Raw genomic sequence first — 25,588 nt, 5'->3', positions numbered from 1 at the left:
AGAAAGTTCAACATATTTGTCATCTGAAATGCCATTTAACAAACTCCTCTTTCATGTCAAAACATGGAAATGTGGATAATTGTTTAAGAATGCCAGACATCAGATCTTATAACCTGATAGATTAATGATGTTAGGTCACCTGGAAAGTTGTAACCAGGTTGATAGTCATGATAGACTCTATGTGGACTGTACCTAGGATACAGCTAAAAAAACCTTGTTTTCCTTAATAGACTTGGCCTGATCAAAAGAGTTGTACTCAGATGATGATTCCCTTGGTCCTGAACTCCACTCTGTCAAAAGAAATATTTACTATAAATACCTTGATGTGATGCGTAGGGAAGTACTAATCCATAAGATTTTTTTTTTTTAAGATTTTATTTATTTATTTGACAGAGAGAGATTACAAGTAGGCAGAGAGGCAGGCAGAGAGAGAGAGGAGGAAGCAGGCTCCCTGCTGAGCAGAGAGCCCGATGCGGGACTCGATCCTAGGACCCCGAGATCATGACCTGAGCCGAAGGCAGCGGCTTAACCCACTGAGCCACCCAGGCGCCCCAATCCATAAGATTTTTGTAGAGTGTTGCGATTTGAAGTAGAAGTGTTTTGGATTGTGCTGGAGAGTTACGTACATGTTGTGTATGTGATTTGTTTGCATATAAAGTGTGTAGATATGTAAATCAGTATAGGCTAATAGGTGAGCTTTGATTCTCGTCCCTTTTTTTGTGTTGCCATACCCCTTGCATGCAGCGTACATCCCAGTAACATCAAAGCTTTTTGAAAAATTGATGAAAGATTGAAAAAATACAAGTATTTAATTTATTGGGGCTTTGTCATCAAATTTTGTCATTTAGAAATTTCAGATTATAAAATATGAGAGTTGAAATGATCAAAGTAGAAATTCTTAACAGTGGAAGACTTAAAGATTTAGAGAAAAAGAAGATTGTTTTGCAGAGACCAGGCATGGGGTAAAGTAAAGGAGGTGCTGTAACCGTTAGCTTGTGGGCTCTGTGCAATTGAAGTGTAGACGGACTTAACCCTCCAAATACCAAATACAGGTATATTTCCGCCTTATGAAGTTTTACTTTTACCAAGTTGAAATTACGCTCTTTAAAACATACCTAAATCTCAATTAGTAAACATTGTAATTATTTAAAATTTCCTATTATTTTAGGTTGCAGAAGTTTTACAAGTACCTCCAATGAGAGTATATGAAGTAGCAACTTTTTATACAATGTATAATCGAAAGCCAGTTGGAAAGTATCACATTCAGGTCTGCACTACTACACCTTGCATGCTTCGAAACTCTGACAGCATACTGGAGGCCATTCAGAAAAAACTTGGTATGGGACACATTGTATTTATACCTTTTATGAAAAATAGGATTGTCTTTCTAGATTTGACCCATTTCTATCTGAGTTTTCCAATGTTTGCCATCTTACTGGATCTGATCTGTACTTCACCAGTAAATTTTTGTCTTACTATAGTTGCCCGCCTTTATTTGTTCTTATTTTGTATTTTTCCTTAGTTCTCAGCCTCAAAGCTGAATTTTCACCTTTTTTCCCCATAATCATTAGGTATGTCTGAAAAGTTTCTAGGGAGGGGTTTTAAAGTTTTCATTATTTAGAAATTAAGTTTCACTCATTGTATAATGGTAGCATGTGGTACATTAAAAAGTGAGTTTACTTACTGTCCTTGTATTCTTCCAAATGAGTCTTGAAACAAATAAGATACGAGAACAGTAGGAATGCTTCAGAAACGGAAATTTGAAATAAGATGTTATTTCAGTGCCATTTATAAAATTATAAGGGCATTTTTCCATACAAAATAGCCATTGCTTCATTTATAACTCTATAAACCAAATGAAGTAAAAGGGAGGTACACTCTAATCATGTTGCTACCGAATATAAAGTAGTTGCATGTTGTAAAAATAGTTGGGCTGTATTAAAGTATATAAAACAGAAAGCTTACTTAAGTCTGCACAAAAATTTCACCCTCACAAATTCTGATTAATAGTTGACTATAATTAGTTTTAGATTTTATGTTGTTTTGCTTATTTTCATCATAAAAACAAATATGGCTTTTTGCTTTTTGCACTTTATTTTTGCTCTAGCATATGTATGTCTGCCTTGTTTTTCTGTTTTAAGTTATTCTGCAGTTACTTTCATGCATACATATCTTATGCAAAGATATTGTCCTATTGTATTACCGAGTATTTTACAAGAACAGAATTGCTGAATCAGATTTTACTATATTTTGCCAAAATGTCTTTGCTGAAGATATGAGAGTATCTGTTTTCCTTGTAGTCTTAATGATCTTTGACATTAGCACTTTTCTGTTTTTGCCAGTCTGACGGTGTGACTGATTTTAGTAGGTTATCTATCACAATCGAAATGAAAATACTATATTCTGATACACTGCTGTTTAACAGCAAATGCTGAAGATATGAGTCCCCTGAAATCTTGTTTTTAAAGGAATAAGTCCACTTAAGAAATCCTTGAATGTTCTGGTATAATTATACAGAATTGTTTTAAGAAAGTTAATGTTCTTAAATAGTTTTTGTATACCTCTGTAATTTGTTGTTGTTGTTTTCTTAAGCTACATTGCTATTAAAATATAATCTGATCCTTACAGTGATTATTTATATTTTCAGGAATAAAAGTTGGGGAGACTACACCTGATAAACTTTTTACTCTTATAGAGGTGGAATGTTTAGGGGCCTGTGTAAATGCACCAATGGTTCAAATAAATGACAACTACTATGTGAGTATTCCATTTAATTTAAAGTTGCATGATCTCGTATTTAAAATATTTAAATATATGGTTTTCTGTCCTGTAGATACTGGTTTCTGAATACTTGTTTAAAAGAAACTGTTGGCATAAATATCCAGAAGGTTTTTTTTCCCTGTTTTCCAAAGTTTATTAAAAAACAAAGAATTGAAAAGCTTTGCATAAAAATGTCAAGTTTAGCTTCCACACTGTTGGCCACCAGGTTTTTAAAAATTATCTTTAAACATTTTTGCATTTAACTGTAGGAGATAATGAGATATTTTAAAGACTTTTAAATTGTAAAACATAGAAAGAGAAAATACCCACCGAGATTTAAAAGATACTTCACCATACATACTGTTACTAGGTATTATTTTTAATCATCATTGTTACTATTTATAGAAATAAGCCAGTGATAGAGGTAAACCACCGCTATGCCCCCGAAATCCTATTCCTTTCACTTCCAGAGATAACCACTATCATAAATTTAGTGTGTATTCTTCCTATAGGTGTTTTTAAACTGAGTATATGTATCAAGCCATACTAATATATTATATTGCTTGTTCTAAAAATTTTAGAGATGTATCATTCCTCTAAGTACCACTTTAGCTGGACTGCACAAGTTTTGATAAGTAATATTTTATGATTTCTAAAATTTTTAAATATGTATTTTTAAAAATATTTGAGAGGAAGAGAGCAAAATAGAGTGAGCATGCATGGGGTGAGGGGGAGGTGCAAAGGGAAAGGGAGAAGGGCTCAGGAGAAGGCTCGGATGCAGGGCTCAATCCCAGCACCCTGGGATCGTGACCTGAGGCGAAGGCAGACACTTAGCCGCCTGAGTCACCCAGGCACTTCTAAAATAAGCTTTTTGATTTTCCCTTTGGCTGGTGTTTTTTAGAAGTATTAGTCTCCCAAGTGTGTGGAATTTTCTAGTTCTCTTTTTAAAAGATTTCTTGCTGCCCTAATTATGTATAATGGTTGTCATCCATAATATTGTTAGTTCATACTTTTTAGAAACTTACTAGTGAAAATTAAGCCCTGCACTGAGTGTGGATTCTTCAGGAAGGTATTTGCTTTGCTTCTCTCTTGTTCCTGTAAATACTAAAGTTCCGAAAGAAAGCTCCTTTCCTTATACCCTCCCCTGTTGTTCCAGTGTATAAGGTTCTAGACTAGCAGTTCTTTTCAAGGGACAGTTTAATTTCTAGTTTATCCCTGAGGGAATAGCCTTTTAGGGTGTTTGGGATGTCTCTTGTAGCATGCAGCTTTGTCCCTTAACCCTTTAAGCTATGAAACTCTAAAACCAGATCTGCTTGGTGTTCCACTTGTTTTCCTTTTTTTTTTTTTAAGCTTTATTTATTTGACAGAGCGAGATCACAAGTAGGCAGAGAGATAGGCAAGCAGAGAGAGGGGGAAGCAGTCTCCCTGCTGAGCAGAGAGCTGGATGCCGGCCTCTATCCCAGGACCCTGAGATCATGACCTGAGCCGAAGGTTGGGTCTTAATCCACTGAGCCACCCAGGCGCTCCGTTCTTGGGTTTTCATTGAGTTTTTGGCCTCTAGGTATTTCTTTCTTGTCAGCATATTTATAAAATTTAAAGTTTTTTGTTTCTTTAAAATTTTATCCAACATTTTTAGTTTTTTATAATGGTGGGGTGTTCAGTCAGGATAGCTAGTCTGCCCTAATACCTGAAATGGAAATCTCCTTTTTTTTTTTTTTAAAATGAAGATGAAATTTGATTTCTCTGACTGTTTAGATTTCTAGGGTGGTCTCATTCCCTATAGTGACTTTCTTCATTTTACTGATCAGAGATTGAAATTTCTTATCTTCTGTATTACCCATACTTAAAAAAGAAAGTCCTTTAAAAATATGGCAAATTTTGCCTTCTCCCACATTTCTGCAGTTTACTTATAATATAGAGGTCTTGATTTAATCAGGAATTAGACAGTCAAGACTTTGTGTGAAGCATTGTAAGTTTAGGGGTGCCTGGGTGGCTCAGTGGGTTAAGCCTCTGCTTTCAGCTCACGTCATGATCTCAGGGTTCTGGGATCAAGGCCCGCATCAGGCTCTTTGCTCAATAGGGAGCTTGCTACCCCCTCTCTCTGTGCCTGCCTGCCTACTTCTGATCTCTCTCTCAAATAAATAAAATCTTAAAAAAAAAAAGCATTTTAAGTTTAAATATAATAGCTTATGGATTTATATAAGAGATAAAGATTAGTAGTGTTACGGTCTTTTTAGCAAGGCAGTTTTTGTTTTTGTCTTTTAATCCATATCCAACATGGGGCTTGAACATAGGACCCTGAGATCAAGAGCCACTGCTATACTGACTCAGCCAGCCAGGCATTCCCAAGGCAGTTAACTTTTATGGATCTCAGTTGTCTGGTGGATAAAATGAAATAGTCATGTAAACTTTGACTGCATAGGAAAAAACCTGCATAGGAAAAAAACCAGCTATGAAAAATACATTTTGAGCGTAGTTGGTAGATTTTAAATATGGACTTGACATTTGATAAAGGAATTATTTTTAGTTAATTGGGTGTGGTGGCATTATGTTATCTAAGAAAATGTTCTTATTCTTCGATGTCTGCTGAAGTATCAGGAGTGAAGTGTTATGATGTCTGCAACTTACTTTCAAAATGGTACAACCAAAAGTTGGGGTGCTTATGTGCTATATATAATGCAAATACAGAAAATCAAAAATTGTTGAATACAGGTGGTAGGAATATGAGTAAAACTATACATGTATAGTTTTAAAATTTTTATAATAGTTGGGGGAAGGTAAACTCATTAGATGACTTAAAGATTCCTTTTAGCTATGAGGTTCTGAACATTTGTTGAACCCTAAGCAGTTTGAAAGCAGTGTTTTATTTTTACATATGCTTAATCATTGAACAAATATTAAATAACTTCTGTGTGGTGAGGCACTGGAGATGCAGTGCTGAATCATGATTTCTCTGGCATAGTATCAGAGTCCTATAAAACATTTTTTTAAGTACTTAACAGTTTTAGAGAGGGAGTAGGAGTATGGTTTGGGCATTTCTCTTTTAGTTTAATCTTATCCATTCTGTTCTGACTCTTGATTAAACCTAGGGTGCAGCTAGGCACATGGGCATGTGTATCTGTGTGTTTCAATTGTATTTGTTATTTTAAATACCAGAACCCTTTCCTGAGGTAAAAATTTTATATAGGTACATAGTATATAAAATGTAGAGCTGTTGTCATTGAAATGGGGAGTGGAGGGAGGACCAGGGTCATTGAGATACTTTCCAAAAATAATTTCTTTTACCTTTTGTTCAAAAATTAAGTGAATTTGGAAACAGTGAATTTTACCTGGGAAAGAAAGACTGTATCATGAGAGTATTACATCTTTAGGTTAGAGATGGATGTTAGGCATCTACTTTTATGTTACTATGACTGCCGGTGCTAATTACTATTTGCACCTCACTGTTTCTTTAAGGACATAGCATTTGTTAAGCATGTGCCATGGCACTGTTCTTTTTTATGTATTTTCTCATTGAATCCTCAAAAACTTTCTTGAAGTAGGTTTTCTAGTAAAGAAACAAACTTGGAGGCTGAATAACTTCCTGAAGATTATTAGTTATTCAGTGGTGGAGCCAGGATTCAAATGCAGAACTCTTTCACTTTAAAGTATACCTCTGTATTGCCTCATTAGCTGCAGCTCTTCTTATATACTGCATTTAACAGTATATACTGTATATAGGAGTTAATCAGTTTCTCCTACCTTGGTGACTAACTTGGGAGCCGAGACAAATAATGAACTAACTGATACCAGGGATTTACACAGATTTCAGTAGTAGGAAGTAATTTTAATATGACTTTTAATTTTTTATCCTAGGAGGATCTGACACCTAAGGATATCGAAGAAATTATTGATGAGCTCAAAGCCGGCAAAGTTCCAAAACCTGGGCCAAGGTATGCATTTATTTCTATACAATAAATTTTAATGGCTTAACCTAATGTATAATTAATTTAAAAAATTTTATCCCTAGGGGCACCTTGGGTGGCTCAGTCAGTTAAGCATCTGCCTTCAGCTCAGGTCATGATCCCAGGGTTCTGGGTTCTGATTCTGGTTCCTCGCCCCCAATCAGACTCCTTGCTCAGTGGGGAACCTGCTTTTCCCTCTCCCTCTGACTGTAGCTCCCCCTGCTTGTGCTGTCAGATAAATAAATAAAATCTTAATTTTTTTTAAATAAAAAATTTTATCCTTTAAGGGGTACCTGGATGGCTCAGTAAATTAAGCATTGATTTCAGCTCAGGTCATGATCTCAGGATTGTGAGATTGAGCCCTCCATCCCAGTGCGGAGTTAGAATTCTCTCTTTCCCTCACTCAGGCCCTACCCATTACCCTCTCTCTCCCCTAAAAAAAAAAAAAAAGATCATTTCCTAAGTTCTTAGGAGGTGTCAGGAGCTTTGGATAGTATTGAAACCAACCTGTCATCTAAAACAACTAATTTTTTTCCCCTCTAAAATCCTATCATATAATCATCTGGCATCTAATTGAATATTTATAGAAAAGGGAATTTACTACAAATAAAATCTGTTCCATTGTTTAAACGTTCATACTTTGATTGACTCCATTGTTTAAACGTTCATACTTTGATTATTCATACTTTGTTTCACTCTAATTTCCACTTACATGTCCAGTTCTGCCCTTTGAACTGACACAAGATAACCTCTATACCTCTTCTAAATGATAGCTCTTCAGTTACTTAAAATAGGTGTCTTCTTTTCCCCAAATCATTTTCTCAGAATTAATGTCTACTCTTGTGTTGTTTTTTCTGACCTGGTTTTGGTTTTCCTCTTGGATAGCTTTTCTGGTTGGCTAGTGACTTTAACATGGTACTAACATTAATCAGGGTATTTGAGATATGTACTGAGTAGTGCAGAGCATTGTGGGACTCTCTTCTTTGTCGTAGACATTTTGCTTATAATAATGCAGCCAAATTACATCAACTTTACTTCAGGTACATTTCACCAGTAATTGCACTTACAGTCAGTTAGAATGTCTAGATCTTTTTTAGCTTCCTGCACTGTTCACCCCGGTTGTTCCCATTCTGCAGTTGTGTTATAATTACTTTGCTTTCAATTATGAACCTGAACTTTTGCTGCTAACCCCTGTTCTATATCTAAGTGCTTATATTGCTCAGAATTTTTTTCTAATACTAGCAAGTGTTTATGTAATTGTAAGCCCTGTTTTTTTTCCTGCTTATGCCATACAGTTTTCCTTATCTCAATATAATTGTAGTTTTAATGGCCATATAGTATTTTAATGTATTAAAAGAACTATGGTGTGCCCTTTATTCCTGTTTTAAATATGTTTTCCTGCTCTTTGTAATAAATAGCAGTTTTGTGTACTCTTTCAAGAGGTAGTTAGGGGCCCAGATATGTAAGTTGAGTTGAATGCTTAAATATAATACAAGTTGTTTGTTGTAGGAGTGTTTTCAGGAGGAAATGATGTGTAATCTTGTTAAAATTATTGTGCTAGTTACTGTGTAGAGAACAGTTCAAAATTTAGTGATGTTGTGGGGTAGTGGAATTATGAGTGATTTTTAGCTTTTTGGTCTGAGCACCTCAGTGGTTCCTTTAACTAAAAAGGAGATTTGGTTTGGGAAAGGAAAGTCACTTTGTTTGGGACAGGTTAAAGTTGAGATACCTCCTAGACATCCATAGTGGAATACTGAAAGATATATTTGAACCTGGAATTTAGGAACTAGATTAGGACTGGAAATAGGAATTGGGGATTCATTGATTGTTCCAGATGGTATTTAAAGCCATAAGGCTGGATGAGATTACTGGGGATGAAATTAGTTTGTTGTTGTTCTTAACATAGGATACTATAACATTATTGTATTTTAACATTAATTAAACAGTTAACTAAGTGCTACAGTTAAGCATTTTTCATATCTAATAATAGAGATGTTGCTTATCAGTAATTATACATAGTTCTTCACTGGGATTTTTTTGAGTGTTCTAGATTTGAGCCAAAAACTTCAGAATTACTGATTTCTGAACCTATTTTTTATTTCCTATGTATCACCTCTTATTTAAAAAAGAGATGGGGGATCTGGGTGGCTCAGTCAGTTGAGGGGCCTACACTTGGTTTCAGCTCAAGTCATCATCTCAGGGTCATGGGATGGAGCCCCAAGTCAGGCTTTATGCTTAGTGGAGTCTGCTTAAGGATTCTCTCTCCCCCTTGCCCACACACATGATCTCCCTCTAAAATCAAAAACTTTTGCTCTTCTTCCTCAAGCTTTTTGGTTATATAGTATAATGAAAGAGATTGCAATGATAGTAACCAAAATATAATTATAGTTAGACTTCAAATGAACCAAAGTTGGGCAATTTTTTTATTAGTGTTTTTATAATAAAGTGGGCAATCTGCCCACATATGTAAAAGTCACTCATTGTCTTTGAGTAACCAGAGATATTAAACTGGTTCAGCAGTACCTGATTTCTGAGTACCATTATCAGGTCTGTCCTGACCAAAATCAGTAAGAGAGACATGTTTCTATGTGGTTCCGAACTGCTTTTTTATGTTTTTGGTAAATGACAGGTAGAAAGGAAATACTAAACTGATGGTAAGGCATTGCTTTATTTTGATATTAAATATTTGTGCTGAGATTGTTTATTTTCTTTTTTTTTTAGTACCAAAAATAACTTCTTTTAGCCTGCTTTGAAATTGCTAATTAGGAGGTAGAAGTTGTTTTTTAGTATGGTTAACAAAAACTAATTTTAAATCCAATTCGAATTCTTCATATTTAGTTTTATAAAGATACCTTTTTGCAGAATTCTGTGATGTACAGATAATATGAGATGTAAAGAAAATAGAGGTCGTTGCTGATGGATAAGTCTAGACTATAAAGTCACTTTTTTTTATACTAAAAGTAGAGGGCAGTGGTGTGTATATATCTCAGCAATATTAAAAGAGTAAGCACTGAACTTTCATGACTAGCTTTTCTTTAAAAAGTATTTCTAAGCCATAAACAGTGTACAGAAGGCCAAGTTTTCTAGAATGCAAATGAGTTAAAATGAATGTACAAATAGTGTTGGAATGGCTAAAAAAAAACAGATTTACCTTCTGAGTTGTAACAAAAACAAGGTAATTAATAGATGGCATTTTAAACATAACACTTGAGGCGAATCATTTTTTTTTTTTTTTTTATGAAGTGAAAACCCTAATGTAAATTGTGAATGGAAGGGCTAGATCCCTGCCTCTGGTGTCTGATGCGTATTTACAGATAAAATGAGGGGAAGGCTATATGATTAATAGATGAAACACAGTCTGTGGCCTTCACACCCTTGGTAGCATTTTAATGTGCATTTTGTATAGGGTGGGAAGCAGACACAAGAGGCCATTAACACCCCCCCACCCCGGGCAAAGTAGGTCATGGGACTATAATTACATGTAACAAACTTTACAAAAATGGACCAGATCACTCTTGAAATTACTTTTTTTTTTTTTTTTTTTTTTTAAAGATTTTATTTATTTGTCAGAGAGAGAGCAAGCGAGAGCGAGCACAGGCAGACAGAGTGGAAGGCAGAGTCAGAGGGAGAAACAGGCTCCCTGCGGAGCAAGGAGCCCGATGTGGGACTCGATCCCAGGACGCTGGGATCATGACCTGAGCCGAAGGCAGCTGCTTAACCAACTGAGCCACCCAGGCGTCCCTTGAAATTACTTTTATACAAAAATCCACAATTCCTTGAAGAGTTCAGGCAGCGTGCATGATTAATTCTCCCACTTATTGTTCTCAGAACCCGTTTTTATAATCTTCCTAAAAGTAAGTTCTTCGTGTTGGTAAAGAAGGTAGGTGAGCTTAAACCATAGAGGAAACCTAGGAAAGGGAAAGAAAGATCCTCCAAAATAATTTCATTAGCAAAGAGCAGTAGGTATTACATGTATTATTAGTTAACATAAAACAATTAACAAAGCCAAATACTGGTTATTTTTTATTTATTTATTTATTTTTACTAAACTTCGATACCATTTTGCCACTTACCTACATTAATTTTAGATTCAGACAGATAGCTCATAGTTGTTTTTTGATCTGGTTTTCAATACAAATATATTAATTTCTGACTTGGTAGGCACTCTTCATTACAATACACACTTAGTTACTTCCATTGTGGAATGTAATAGCTTGAAAGATCTTAAAGAATTATCTTGTTTCCTGAATAAAAAATGATTTCCTGGAGCTCTAAAAAAAACTTTCAAGATTGATGACAGAATGTGAAGGACAAAGCAAGGAGTAAAAAGATGTAAATTGAACAATTCTTCAGCTGAAATCTGTGACAGGAGCAGGTAAATTAACAAAGCCAGGAAATTAGGAGGGGTGAAATAGTAGTAGGTGCTGAGCTGGGCTCTAGCAACAGAGGTCAGACAGAGGAAGAGGTGAGTGATTCCCTGGGAAAGTATGTGTGGGGGTGAACAAAAGACAGGTTGTTCTACCTCTGTGCTTGCCTCTCTTCATAGATTCCTACCTAAGGACCTGTTCCTGTTTTCTTTGTGGCTGTGGGTAGCCATTCTGATCTGGAACCTGTTTTGGAAACGTTAATACTACTAATATTGCTTTTAAAAATATGAATATCAGTATATACTTTGTTTCCAGTGCCTCTAAGGAAACACCCTTCTAAATCTCCAAATTCCCATTTCCTGCAATACCTCTTTTATTTCCAAATCTAATGTTTGTATTCTCTTCTGTTCACTATGATAATGGATCTCAATCTGAGTAAAATTCAAATATAAAAAGAATAAATGTAATGCTTTTATTAAAACATTATTTTTTATAAAAGATCTTAGAGGGAGGAAAGAATCTCAAGCAGACTTTGCGCTGAGCCCAATGTAGGGCTCCATCCCACAGCCCTGAGATCATGACCTGAGCCGAAAAGAAGAGTCACATGCTTAGCCAGCTGAGCCACCCAGGCACAGGATTTTTAAAAATGCCCTCTGGGTCTGCGTTAGTTTCTTATAGTTCTTAGCTCTGACCCTTGGACAGGTGGTGAAACCCCTAAGCCTTCATTTCTGATCTGTAAAGTAAGGCCAGTATTACTTGTCTCATGGCATTATTTAAATGAGCTAATACATGTACTCTGCTCAGTAAATGGGAAGTAGTAGTGTTACTTTTTTATTTTTCATATTTATGGTGAGTTTTGGTATGTCCATTTTCATATTTAACTTCTGAAAATCTTGCAGCAGTTGAAATGCTTGAATTAAATAATCCATGCAACTTTTGGATGAAAAATAGTTACTGGGCTGTGGTGAAGTAACATTTTAAATAAAGGTTTATAAAGATTCATTCATAGTTTAATGTTACTTGCTCTTTTCAGGAGTGGACGCTTCTCTTGTGAGCCAGCTGGAGGTCTTACCTCTTTGACTGAACCACCCAAAGGACCTGGCTTTGGTGTACAAGCAGGACTTTAATTTATATTCAGCTGTAAATATTGTCACTGGAGAAATAAAAAGGAATCTCCTATCTACATAAACTTTTTATATTGTTCATTTCGTTGTATATACTTATGCTATAAGTGTCATGTTGAAACTTCAGAGTACCATTTTAGTTTTTTGCTATCTCTGGCTAACTGTGAAGACACTATTTCATAATGTAGTTAACAATCACTCAGTATCATCATTTTCAACTGCCAGGTCACTTTAATCAGTAACATTAGATTATTATTGTGAAGTAAAAACTATGTCAAATTTCACATATATTTTGCTTTAACTAAACCCAAGTCTTAACATGATCCTTCTACACACCTTGTTTACATTAGTACTCCCCTCCCTTTAAACATTTTCAGATTTACAGCACGTAATTGTTACTCTATTTCCAACTAGTAAGTCATACCTCAGGTAGAGGTCTAAGGATAAAGCAGTTACCTCTAGAAGTAGTGTTCTATCATTTTTATGAAAGAGAGGCACTTTGTTTTTGTATATAGCAAGTATATAGAAACTGGGTGGAGAGACTAGAAGTACAATCTGAGTCAGAAAGAGCAGTCAGTGAACAAAATACTCTTCAGCTGAATACGTATTTCAACTCAGAACAATGGATAAAACCTGTGTATCATATACATTCAAGAAACTAGCTATGGTGCATTAGTATTGCAAGTTAGAAAAAAATTAATAGCTTTAATTCAGGGATAAATCTAAATCCAGTTATTTCAGGATTTCTCAAAAATAATTGTTTGGCCTTGTTCTTCTGGCAGACTGACCAGTCACGTAGTAATTGTGATGCTTAAAAACATGATTATTTTTAAGAGTCTCTTTAAAAATTAGTGGTTTTGTTTTTTACCTGGGAGGGTAAATAACAACAGTTAATTTCTTAAGTGGCATAGAAAGGTAACACAATGAAAATGCCTTTCTTCTATGCTAGGGCCCTCCTAACCTGTTGACTTTTATTTAAAAAAGTAAGCTTTTTATACTTTTACTAAAAAAGTAAGCTTTGATGTAATTTTTTTTTTTTTTAAACAAGAAGAAAAATTAGAGGTGGGAAGCTTCAAATACTGGGTGAAAAAACCAAAGACATGTATTAAGGATGTGCACTGATTATCAATTTTTATGTAATATTTTAGAAACAAAGTTAATTTTAGATTATTATAACTGTAGGCATACTGTTATACCATTATCAAAATATATTCTTTAGTTTTTAGATGATCACTTATATTGTATTACAGCAGTGTATATTAGAATTGAGTCTTAATTTTTTTGCCTAATTTTCTTAAAAATGCTGTCAATAATGATAGTTATCTAATTAGCTATAGAAACACCTGGCAGGTAATCCAGAATGGTTTTAAAATGTATATGAACACACGGATTAATATTTCTTTGCCCATTTTCGGAGATGGCAGCTATATCCTTGCCTATTTCTCAAAACATGTAGGAAGAGGTAGACATCATTTGTGTGTACCTCATTTCCTCTTCTCAGTTCCTAATTCTGTGCTGTTTTTTAAAAAGGGGGTATTCAAGGAGGAAATCTTACTGCTGTTTAATAATAACAAATAATTTATTCTCTCTACTGGCAATCTAATTCCAGGTTTGTTTTGTTTTGTTTTGTTTTTTTGGTAGCAACTACTAAAAACTACTGATTGCTCAGTTACTTGCTGTAATTGGATGGGGCCACTGCTCCAGAAAATCCTACAGCACATAGTAATAGTTATAACCGTATTTGCTGCAGAGGCATTACATATGTATAGACTAAGTCATATAACAAGCTATGATCTGAGATTGTATTTTTCATTTATTACAGTCACCTTCCTGAAATATAGCAGGATTTTTTAAATGACCTGACTTAACTGGACTTAATGTAGCAGTTGATTATAAAGGCTAAAGAACTAAGTAAGCTGGTAAGAAAGTAACTTTTGCAGAATGCTTTCTAATTCAGGTATCAAATATAGTTGACTCAAAGAATGCCCAGCGTTGGGGGGCGATGCAGTTAGGGACATCAACTCAGCTCTGAATTGAAAATCCTCCTGTTAACTCCCTTCAAAACGTAATAGCCTACTGTTAACTGGTAACATAAAGTTGATTAGCATGTTTTCTATGTTACATGTATTATTTATATACTGTATTCTTACAATAAAGTTACAGAAAAGAAAATGTACATCTACATTCCCGCACTTAAAAAAAGTTCATGTATGAGTAGACTCACGCAGTTCAAAGCCCATGTTCAAGAGTCAGCTGTATACAAGTTTTAAGTGTCTGCTTAACTTTGTCTAAGACTGAGGTTTAATGCTTGGGGACCTTGATCTTTTAGTACTATTATGAAAACTGGTACTTTACCCACTTGGTTAAGACTTGAGCCAACAAGAGACAGGGATATACAATTAAAAAGTCTTGGCAGCTTACTAACCAGCTAGCTTGTGGATACAAACTTTTTTTCAGACTGAGACATCTATCTGTAATAGCTATAATAATTATTTGATTTATATTTCTAGTTTCACATTGAAAAGGAAAATTAGATCCTCTTGCCTTCCTAAGTATCATGCAGACCTTTTGAATAATAAATGGTGGCTGACTTATGATTTACCCATATAATCTTAATACAAACTTCATTAATTTTTTTTTTTTTTGCAACTAGTTGTCCCATTGAGTGAAGTCAGTACAGTGCCCTGTAGCACAGCTGCCTTAAGAATCTCACATAGGGGCACCTGGGTGGCTCAGTGGGTTAAAGCCTCCGCCTTCGGTTCTGGTCATGATCCCAGCGTTCTGGAATCGAGCCCCACATCCGGCTCTCTGCTCAACGGGGAGCCTGCTTTCTCCCCACCCCCCCAGCCTCTGGCTGCCTCTCTGCCTACTTGTGATCTCTGCCTGTCAAATAAATCTTAAAAAAAAAAACCTCTCACATATTAAGTGATTTTAAGTAATAAGGTTGTACATATAGTCGTTGCCATTAATTATGGCTAATTTACTTAAGCAAATTCAAGATTACCTACATTTTAAATTTGAAGTGAGGCAGTCCTATAATTGCCATTGCCATTGATACTAATGATCATGAGTTAAATGAGAACTCAGTGATTTGAAGGGAGTTGGTTAAATTTTAGTGGGTTTCTTTGTGTTTCATGCCATAAATATCCGTACTAAATGTAACTGTAGGGGCACCTGGGTGGCTCAGTGGGTTAAGCATCTGGCTCAGGTCCTGGTTGGGACTTCCTGCTCAGCGGGAAGCCTGCTTCTTCCTTTCCCATTACCTCTCCCCCTACTCGTGCTCTGGCTCTTGCTCACGAGCAGATAAAATCGTAAAAATAAATGTAACATTATTTCACCTTTAGCGTAGTGGGTTCTCTTACTCTTCATAGTGAACCTAATGATTTACCGGTGGAAGAAACCAGGAAACTAGGAAGGGAAAAATTAGTGATCTTTAATGCAAGTTTATGTTTCATGTAATTTGTTGGGATTTAACTTAGTGTCAAGACTAAAGTGTCACATCACCGTAGACAAATCTGTTACTCCATTAAGTCATAAATAGGTGCTATAGTTGGGAGACCATCAATGATGAGGGAAGTGGTTTCCGTCCAATTATGTATCCCCTTTGGTGGTTAGATAAAGGCATGAAGAAACTGGCAGATTAACTCGATGTAAACAAAAAGCGTTCAGAAGTCAAGCCAGAATAAGATGGTTTCCCTCAGATTACGTAATCCCTTCGGTGGTTAAGTAAAGGAACGTACAAACTGTCGCCAGCTAACCCCGATGTAAATAAAAAGCGTCCAGAAATAAGAGTACCCGCTGCTGGCACGCCGAGACCATAAAATTTCCTCACGTGCTCTTCTCCAATACTTGAGTAGTTCCTCTGAAATACTATCTAGGGTGTAGAGAAACTTATTTCTCTCAAAAGGTCACTCGAAGGTGTGAATGGGAGAGCGTATTGGGGGGCTCGCGACGATGTCCCCGCGCCAGGTGCACGTTAATGTACTTTCGAACTCACACTGGGGCCCCACCTGGCACGGGTGAGGGCCAGCGCGTCGGGGCGCCGCCGAGCTCCCGGCAGGTCCGGGTCCCCGGGAATCCAGTGCAGGCACTGTACCGCCAGGGCGCAAGCGCACTACCGCGCGGACCTGGAGGCCGCGACGCGCCCCGCGTCTCGGTACAGGCCGGGCCAGCGGTTCGCAGCTGCGAATTCAGGGGACAGATACCCTGCCTCTGTCTTTAGACCTATTTTCCCGGGCTCGTCCCCACAAATTCGCCCACCCGCCCTACGAAAATAATATGTAGAATACCCTGTGTTCAGCCTCTTCGCCGCCGTCGCCGCCATTTCCAGAAGTTTCCAGTCACATCCACGGCCATGGTCGCCACAAATAGAGACTGCAGAGCCCTCTGGCCCCGCAGCGTCAGCCGAGCCAGAGCTGCTTTCTTGAGCATCTCAATTCCCCTTCTGTTTTCGGGCCGGTGACGGCTGAGGGAGACGGCGACACCTGGGTGGAGGGGAGAGAGCAAGCAACGAAAGAGGAGTTCCGGCCTGCACCCCCGCCGCCTCTCACTTGGTACCTTCCGACTCCTCCGCCCCGCGGCTCGGGAAGCTTCTCCACAGAACTGAAAGAGCGGCTCGGTAGCGGGGAGGGGCCGGCGGAAGGGGCGGGCGGGCGCTGGGGGCGGGGCGGTCACGCCGCCCGTCCCGTGCCCGCTGAGTCACGTGCTTGCGTCGCAGCCAATCGCTGGGCGGCGCTGTCCTGGGAGCGAGGAGGCTGTGGTGAGAGACGGACGGAGACCGGAGATGTTTTCAAGCCCGGCCTCCGCGGCGTTCGTGGCGGTTGCAGCGGCGACGAAGACAACGACAGCGACGGCAACACCGAGGCACTCATTCAGGGGGTAAACCCTCCTGCGCCGATCGTGCCTCGGGTCCGTGAGGGTGAGGGGGGCGTGGCGACAGGCGAGGAGGAAGGAGGGGCGCGGTTTCGAGCCCCGTCCCCGGTGCTTGGGAGGAGACCCCTCAGTTCTGCGCTGCTCCCGTCCCCCCTCCCCAGAGCAAGGTAGGGGACGCGCCCTGCCCACCCTGTCTCGTGCCGACCGGCCTGGCCAGGCGCGGCCCGCGGTGCCGCTGGCCTGACAGTGACAGGCCGTTAGTGGCCCCGGCGCGGGTCCGCCCTGCCCGCCGCCGCCCCTCCAGGAGTCCCGAGGAGCCGCGGCGCGGCCGGGAGCTGCCAGCAGGGCGGGGGTGGTGTGGGGGGACTCGGCGGGGCACCCCCCGCCGCCGCTCCCGGGGCTGGGCTGCCGCCGCCTCCCGGAACATGGCGGGGCCGGGAGGAGCGTGTGCGTGCGAGTGTGCGAGGCCCGAGAGGGCGCCGCCGGCGTGCCGCGGCTGGACCCGGCGGGGCGGAGCGGGGCGGGGCAGGGCAGGGGGGGGTGGTGGAGGCGCGCCCAGCTTGCCGCGCGCGCCCGCCTGCCCGCCGGGAGCTGGAGTGCGGGCGCGCCCGCGGGAGACGGCGGTGGCCAGCCGGAGGGAGCATCGGAGGTACCGGGGTCAGGGGGAGAGGAGGTTGAAAGGGAGAAGGGAAGTCGCCGCTTTAATAGTCTCGGGGGAAAGGAGAGCGGCACGCTGCAGCTCTGTCTTAAATGTCAGTGTAATCTGTCTTTGCCGCATTGGGTAATCGGTTCTCTTCATGGTTTCTGCAAGTGCTCACTCGAATGGTGTTCGTAGACCCTTGAAGCACGTCAGGTTCTTAGATCTCATTTTGAGGGGTAGTATGGTGTGACGCATCCTCGAGGATCCCAAAGCGTTGAATAAACGGTTGTACAAAGAGGTTACCGAAGCCCAGCTGACAGCTGTTTTTATAATAACAGAAACAGTTTGGGATGGGAAGTTAACACTGTTGCACCAGTTGAAACCGTAGGCAACATTTGAAGCAGTGTAGTCGTTGATATTGTAATTTCCACCGGACACCCGCGGCTAAACTGCGAACACGGTTGAAAGGGGTAGCAGATTCAGTGATGTGTAAAGCCTTGGAATTGTCTGTAATCCTGAAGTTGAAATGAATCTATGTTCTAAGTCATGCACTCCTTTTTTCATTTTAAAACGGTTTGCGTAAATTATGAAGGAGGGCGAACTGGTAAAATAGCTTTTTAAAAATAAATTGACTTTATTAAAAACATATGCTCAAGTAGGCTGTTAAAAATCTCGGGCACTGATGTGTTTTAGTTTCTTCAGTCATTATACAAAGGCTTTCCTGGAGATTAGCTCAGAACTGGCAGAACATATGCTCTATTGGTGCCAAGTGGCTTAAAAACAAAATGAGATAGTGTTGACTGTATAAGATCAAGTCATTATATTAACTAATCTTGTTGGGAAAAGTCTTTAATTTGGTCTAAACGCAAAAAATATTTAAGGACTCAAAATGTTTCCTCAAGAGAGGCAAGTGGAGAAAGGTTTTACTACTTAAAGATTTTTTATAGTTGACATCAAGTGCTAACTAAATTTCTTTTAAAGGAAGGTCTGCAGTCGGTTTGACTAACGTCAAGCTTAACTATCAGGGCATGTGTTCTATTTTAGAGGCAGGCAAGGTGTTAAAATGAACTAAAATCTGAATGTTAAGTGGTATTCATGGAAGGAAGAAAGTAATAAAAAAACAGGATTCCTTTAATTTTCTTCATCTCATACTTGTTAGTACGGTTTTATGAGCAAGCAGACCTGCGAAAGTGAAAATCTAGGGTTGAGTATTCCATGAGGAATATTTGAGGAAGAATAGAGAGAACTAAAGTTATTCTGATGAGGGAAGAACTTAGTAGGTGAAAAATATATTGTTCAGTCTCTGGTTTTAGTTCTTGGATATAATATCAGGAAGAAAAGAAAAATAAAGACTGAATTTTGTTTGGAGACAAGTGCCTGCTCAATGGAATGAATTTAAAATGAAGATGTTTCTGTCAAGGTGCTTATATATTCCTTTTTCTTCCTATGGAAGTTGTTGGAAAATGCTATAGTCTTCTGAGGTAGATTGTAGAAAATGGTCGTCAGTGAATATTAAAAAACTTTGTTGGAAAGAGGTCTTAATTCTAAGGAGTAGAATAAAATATTCAGTTTGTTGGCATTAGTTGACTGGTAGTTAAATTTTCTTCCTTCTCCTGTTTTAAAAGCATTAATACAGCTAGAAAAGAGAATGATCTATGAGATTATTTCCATCATAGTCCATAAGAGGTTTAGGCAGCTTTCTTTATAAAACCTTGATAAAACCTTGTATTTATAAGAAAGGCATGAAAAAATTGATAATCAGAATAGCTTTCTTAAGAGTTCACATTACTTTGTGATTTGGAACTTGTTGCTAGAATTGACATTAACATGTATTTCTAAAATGCCTGTGCTGTATAAAAGGTACAGTCATGGTGATTTTTCCTGAGAACTGGAAGGGTCCTCAAATTTTCTAGTCCGTTTCCCCCACGAGAAAATTAAGTCCTAGTAAGGTGACATGACTTACTCAAGTTAGTACAGCCTATTTAAGAAGTCTGTGGTTTGGGCCTAGAAATTTCCTTTCTGTGAAAATGCTAATGCCTCTTTCTATAAGAAGTAGCTTTATGGAATAGTGAAAAAAAAAACTGAAATGTAAGTGAGAAGACTCAGTTTAAATTGAATAAAAAAAATCTTGATTTATTATTTCCTGTGGTTCTTGACAAATCACATTAACTTTCAGAATTCTTTTAATCTACAAAAAATAATTTTCCTAAATAGTTTACAGAGGTGTTGGATGGAACAAGTGCGATTACATATGGAAAGCACCAGGTATACCGTAAGCTTTTATACATATAAAAAGTGGCAATATTTAAAAAATAAATACAGTTTTACTGTGTTACAAGGTGTCTAGATCCCTAGGTTTTTGCTTAGCCTTAGCTTTATTGTTTCCAACACCTGCTGTTTTACAGATTATAACTCCCTGTAGATACATTTCTGATCCCCACTTAGTTCTAATCTTAGTAAAGCCTCTTATGAACATTTTAAATATTGCAGTTGTTAGAGCCTGACTTCCTCTGAAGAATATGAAGTTTCTCCATATAGCATTTAGAAACATTCTCATTTACACTCATGCATGCATAATCTGTTTCTTTAACAGTGGATTTTAAAAAGTAATAGTGAAAGTATCTTAGTTGCAATGTTAATTTGTCTGTTGCTAGTTTCCACATATGGCAATAACAGGAGATAATTTCCTTTATAAACTCAGCTTTGAATAGTTTGTGTTAAGGTTATCTTGTACATCTAAATATATAGAAATGTTCAGTTTTTGTTTGTTGGCTTTCACTGTTATGTTTAAAGACCTTTTCTTCTGGTGCTTTAAATTGATACTGGAAACAAATACGTAAATTGTTTATTGTAGTTTTATGTAGAGTATTTGTAATCTTGAAGCTAAAAATTATGATTAGGGGCACCTGGGTGGCTCAGTGGGTTAAGCCTCTACCTTCTGCTCGGGTCATGATCTCAGGGTCCTGGGATCCAGCCCCACATCCGGCTCTCTGCTCAGTAGGGAGCCCCCCCCCCCCCCCGCCTACTTGTGATTTCTCTTTCTGTCAAATAAATAAATAAAATCTTTAAAAAAATAAAAATTATGATTAACATTCATTGAGCACTTGGAATATGAATGTATCTGTGTTCAAAGTTTAAAGTAAAATATTTAAGATAATTTTCAGAATAACCCTGTTAAATAGATACTATTATTCTAACATATGGCTGAGGAAAATGAGGCTTTGAACTGTTATACCATGTGTAGATATTCACAGACCTAAAAAAAAGTGACAAGACTGTATTATTCCCATTATTGTTCTTAACCATTTGTCTGTGCTCTGCCTCTAATTAAGTGTTTAGCTGATTTTGAAAAGTTTTAAGGCAGTGTTTCTTTAATTTCAGACTTTGTGAAAATGTCTAGGGGCCAGCTCTGCCTTCTACTGTGTTGGTCAAAAAACCAAAAAGAAAAGTAAACACCTTATAAAAATCTTGGAAGGTAGGCAGTAAGCCTTTTCTGAGATGTTGAGATAACTGTGGGTTTTTTTTTTTTTTTAATGTTAGTTGTCAGAAGCAACTTAATCTCATCAGCTACAGAAGGACTACGGTTGTTAACATTACAAGAAGTGATTTTAACAAACTCCATTTTGATGTTGGTGACTGGAGAAAAAAAGATCACTTAACCAAACTCATTTAGGAATTTTATAAGTAATTTACTTTTTTTTTAAGATTTTATTTATTTATTTGACAGACAGAGATCACAAGTAGGCAGAGAGGTAGGCAGAGAGAGAGAGATGGGGGGAAGCAGACTCACTTCTGAGCAGAGAGCCTGATGCGGGGCTCGATCCCACGACCCTGGGATCATGACGTGAGCTGAAGGCAGAGGCTTTAACTCACCGAGGTTCCCCTATAAGTAATTTACTTTTATAGTAAATTTGTCCAGTTTAGATAAATAGCATCCAGGACTTAGATTTTCTAATTAATGAGACCCTCCAAAATTCTAAGAAATTCAAACTCTGAGATTCTTAGAAAATTAAGTTTAAATACAGAAATGCTTCCAGATTGAGATAAGTAGAAGAGGTAAACATGAAGCTGCAAGTAATAAGGTGGAGTAACTTCTTTGGCATCTTAAGTATTGTCTCCTCTTTGGCTGATCCCTTAATATTTGCTTATTGCACTAAAATTGTTTCAAAATATGTAGTAGTTTACTTTTATGGCTTTTGGTTTGTATTTAGGCCATAACTGGAGGAAGTATCTCTAATATTAGTTATAAATACCATATTTTCTCTACTTTTTGAAAGATTTTTAAAAATTTTTCTGAATTAAATACTGTCTGTACCCAATATGGAGCTTGAATTTACAACCCCAAGATTGAGTCACATGAGTTACTTATGGAACCAGCCAGGCACTTCCACATACCATATTTTTACAACTACTTTGTTACTTGAAAGAGATGTGAGAGAATCTTATAGCTTCTCGGATTATTCTTCCTCCTACATAAGAGTTTTGTCTGACTCCTGTTTGTAATAGAGAATGAAAACCATGCATGTGTGGTTCTCACTTCCTAGAAATAGCTGTATTGACTCAGGATATAAGGTAATAAATACTATATAAGAATTATGGTGCTGTGTAGTTCATGAAGAATTTTTTTAAAAATTTATTTATTTGAGACAGTATACGCAAGCATGAAAGAGGGGAGATGGAGAGCGGGAAAGGAAATCCTCAAGCAGACTCCCTGCTGAGTGGGGAGCCCAGTGTGGGGCTGGATCCCAGGACCCTGAGATCATGATCTGAGCTGAAATCAAGATGCTTAACTGACTGAGCTACTGAGGAGCCCCAGTTCATGACGGCCCCAGTTCATGAAGTACTTTTTACATCAGATCCCTTGAATTTCACAGCTACTCTGAGATCAGCAAAACATCAGCTAACCTGATGGTGTTGAACCATGGGTAGGATCCAGGTTAAAATTCCTTGGCAAAATGGTGAACTCTTGAAATTCACTCGAGAAAGAGAAGTGTTTGCAAATCTAAAGGAAGAGAAAAACACACGCATATTTTTATCCTTTTCTACCAAAGGCACGTTGTACACAGTTTTCTTTCTGTTTTGTTATACGTCTTCTGAAACTTAAACAGAGTAGACGTAAATACTAAAAACACTCTTTATACCACTGTACTAATTAGTGGTGATTGATAATGATGTTAAAGACAGGAGAAAATTAAAATTTTACAGAATGTTTCATACGTTAATTTGCACAAAAATATTATAAGGTGGAAGAAAACCTTGTTACATTCTGTTGTTCTGGAGTCTAAAGTCTTGCAACCTCTAAGTTAAAATAAGTCCTTTTTACCAGAGTTTAATTTTAAGTATATGAAAGCTAATTGGTGATCAAGTTTAATTTTATTGAGCTTCTGTACTTAAGGTACTGTTAGATGCTTTCATTTATGTTATTTTAATCCACGATGAGAGTAGATACCTTACATATCTAATTATGAAAATACTTCAAAAAGGCATCAGTGAAATATCTCCAGCTTTAGATACTAGTATTCATGAACTAACTTGAAGTTTATAAGTGCTGTATAAATGTAAATTTGTTACTTTAAGAGATATTTTTCTTCATAGATTTATGTTGAGGTGGATCATCCAGTGGTAGTTATGTGACCTTCAGAAATTATTCCTGTCTTCCAGTGTTCATCCCAAGAATAAAGGTGAATGTTCTCTTTAAGTTGCATTGAACAGGACAAAAAAGTACCTCTTGGAGTAAGTTTCTGTTTGTCCTCGTATCATTGAAAGTAAACAGGAATGTTTGACAGCAAATTGGCTTACTCATTCTTCCTTTCTTTTGTCCTTTTTCCTCCTTGCTGGCTCCTCCTTCCCCTTCAGACATTAGTGTTCCTTTGCTTTTGCAAACACGCAGTGGAAAAAATCTATACCTATCTGTTGTTGGTTGACAGCTTAAAATCGTTTTACTAGATTTAAGTAATACTGCTTTTATTTTCTATGTCAAGGCTTTTGTCTTTAATTACAGTTTGAGTATTGATTTTAGCTACAGAAATTTGGATTATTAGCTAATATATCAGGAAATTGTCATTTGCATTTTCTATGAATTGACACTTCATATCCTTTGGTGATTTTTCCTCTCCTTAGTTCCTTATTGGAAACTTCTGGGAGTGGCAATCAAAAATTTAAACAATTTCAAAAACACTTTTATTGTGTTTTTAAATTACAGAAGTAATGTATGCTTATTATTAAAATAAAAAACTATGTAATAAAAGGGTTAACAATTCTCCAACCCCCCCAATAGTCTTCGTACATTAGAGATTGTTAATCTCCTATATATTACAATAATTTTTTCTAATTTATCGTTTGAATCAGAACTTGTATTTTACAGCTTTTTGGCAAACCCAGAAGAAACTGACTCTCTCTAAAGTTACCTTCTTGAGATGCTAACTCTTTAGGTCCTTTTATTATGTCTCCACATCCCAGTCCAAGAATTTCTCCTGCCTATAATTTTTGTGAACTCAGATGTTAGAGAAGTAGTAGCAGAAAACAGTGAGAATCCTTTGAGCATAGGGGAAAACTGGAATCTCATATTTAAGTTATGTTCATTATGAAGTGCCTGTTGACTGGTACAGGTATAATGACAAGTGTTCTATGATTGGTTATAGGCTCTCTACATAACTTTTCATTCACTTCTTTTACAGTGATCTTGTGAAGTTTACTTTATTCCCATATATATTTTTTAAAATTTTTAATCTCTCTGTTCAACATGGGGCTTGAACTCAAGATCCCGAGATCAAGAGTCACATGCTCTACCTACTGAGATAGCCAGGCACCTTTATCTTATTCCCATTTTAGACATGAGATTTCATTGAAATCTATGGCTGTATTTTTTCCTCACAAAACTACACCTTCATAGAAGTTGGAAAAAAGGATAAAATGATAGATACATGTTTACCCTTTTAGGGAAAAGTAGTTATTTTGTGTTATGGATTATGGAGTGAAAGGGCTTGAATGATCCAGTCTGATAGTGTGATAGTTTATTGAATTTGAAAGTAACTAGAATTTTTATCTTTTTACTTCTGAATCATCAAATTGAACAAATATTATGAATATAATAAAGAAGGTCTTAAATATTTCATCATTAACAAATTTTAAATAAATGTTTCTATGAAAGCATTGATCTTATTGTTGAGGCAGGTGTTTGGGAAAATATATGCAAAGACAGTATTATAGTCTGTTTTAGGTGTTTATACTCAATGAACAAAAAATAGACATGTGAAATAGGAGGACAGTGTTCTTTTTAAAAACATCTTATTTATTTGAGGGGGTTGGGCAGCACGAGAGGGGGAAGAGCAGAGAAAGAAGGACAAGCAGAAACTGCACTAAGCATAGAGTCAGATGTGGGACTTGATCCTACAACCCTGAGATCATAACCCGAGCTGAAATCAAGAGTTGGACACCTAATCGACTGAGCCACCTAGGCACTCCAGGGCAGTATTATTCTCAAACACCTAAATTACTTTCTGGTTGTTGCAGAAAGGAACGTGTAAACCCTGCAAGGACATTAGATCATATCTATCTTGTTCAGTGTTGTATACCTGAATTTCATCACATCCCATGGGGATTGGAGTTTTCACAATACTACCCTTTTCTTGTTACTTTCTTACAGTTATTTTAATATATTGAATTTACTTGTTCGGGTTCCCCCATTACCATATTTCTCCTTAACACTCTCTTCAGTATACTTTGGTAAGGAACCAGTTTATAATTCTAAATTGCTGTGGCCAAAAAAAGCTACCAGTAATATGTACATATACCTTCCTAAGCCTATTTAGAGCATGTTTTGTTTTAAATGCCCTGAAATATGCACTTACTGTGAATTCTTGTGTATACTAGAGTAAGTAG

General features: G+C 37.5%; 2 protein-coding genes across 8 annotated transcripts in view; both read left to right on the top strand.

The window, feature by feature from the left end:
- Positions 1-12,260, top strand: part of NDUFV2 (NADH:ubiquinone oxidoreductase core subunit V2) — a 35,066-nt gene extending 22,806 nt beyond the window's left edge. For both annotated transcript variants that reach the window (XM_004742714.3, XM_045065379.1), the window contains 4 exons: positions 1,169-1,337; positions 2,648-2,757; positions 6,616-6,692; positions 12,105-12,260. In XM_004742714.3, coding sequence (XP_004742771.1) covers positions 1,169-1,337; positions 2,648-2,757; positions 6,616-6,692; positions 12,105-12,198 — 450 coding nt within the window. In that variant the 3' untranslated portion in view covers positions 12,199-12,260. The remainder of the gene's footprint in view (positions 1-1,168; positions 1,338-2,647; positions 2,758-6,615; positions 6,693-12,104) is intronic.
- Positions 12,261-16,973: 4,713 nt separating this feature from the next.
- Positions 16,974-25,588, top strand: part of ANKRD12 (ankyrin repeat domain 12) — a 122,438-nt gene continuing 113,823 nt past the window's right edge. For 2 of the 6 annotated variants that reach the window (XM_045065375.1, XM_004742715.3), the window contains exon 1: positions 17,617-17,716. The gene's annotated coding sequence lies outside the window, so the exon portion shown is untranslated. Of the gene's footprint in view, positions 17,235-17,616; positions 17,717-23,379; positions 23,441-25,588 lie in introns of those variants that run through there. The other 4 variants (XM_004742716.3, XM_013051383.2, XM_013051384.2 and 1 more) reach the window with 4 other exon arrangements.

This window comes from Mustela putorius, unplaced genomic scaffold (assembly GCF_011764305.1).
Source record: "Mustela putorius furo isolate JIRA1106 unplaced genomic scaffold, ASM1176430v1.1 tig00003858_pilon_pilon_pilon, whole genome shotgun sequence".
Classification (NCBI taxonomy): domain Eukaryota; kingdom Metazoa; phylum Chordata; class Mammalia; order Carnivora; family Mustelidae; genus Mustela; species Mustela putorius.
The sequence above is the reverse complement of the archived record's forward strand: the minus strand, read 5'-3'. Positions and strand labels throughout refer to the sequence as shown.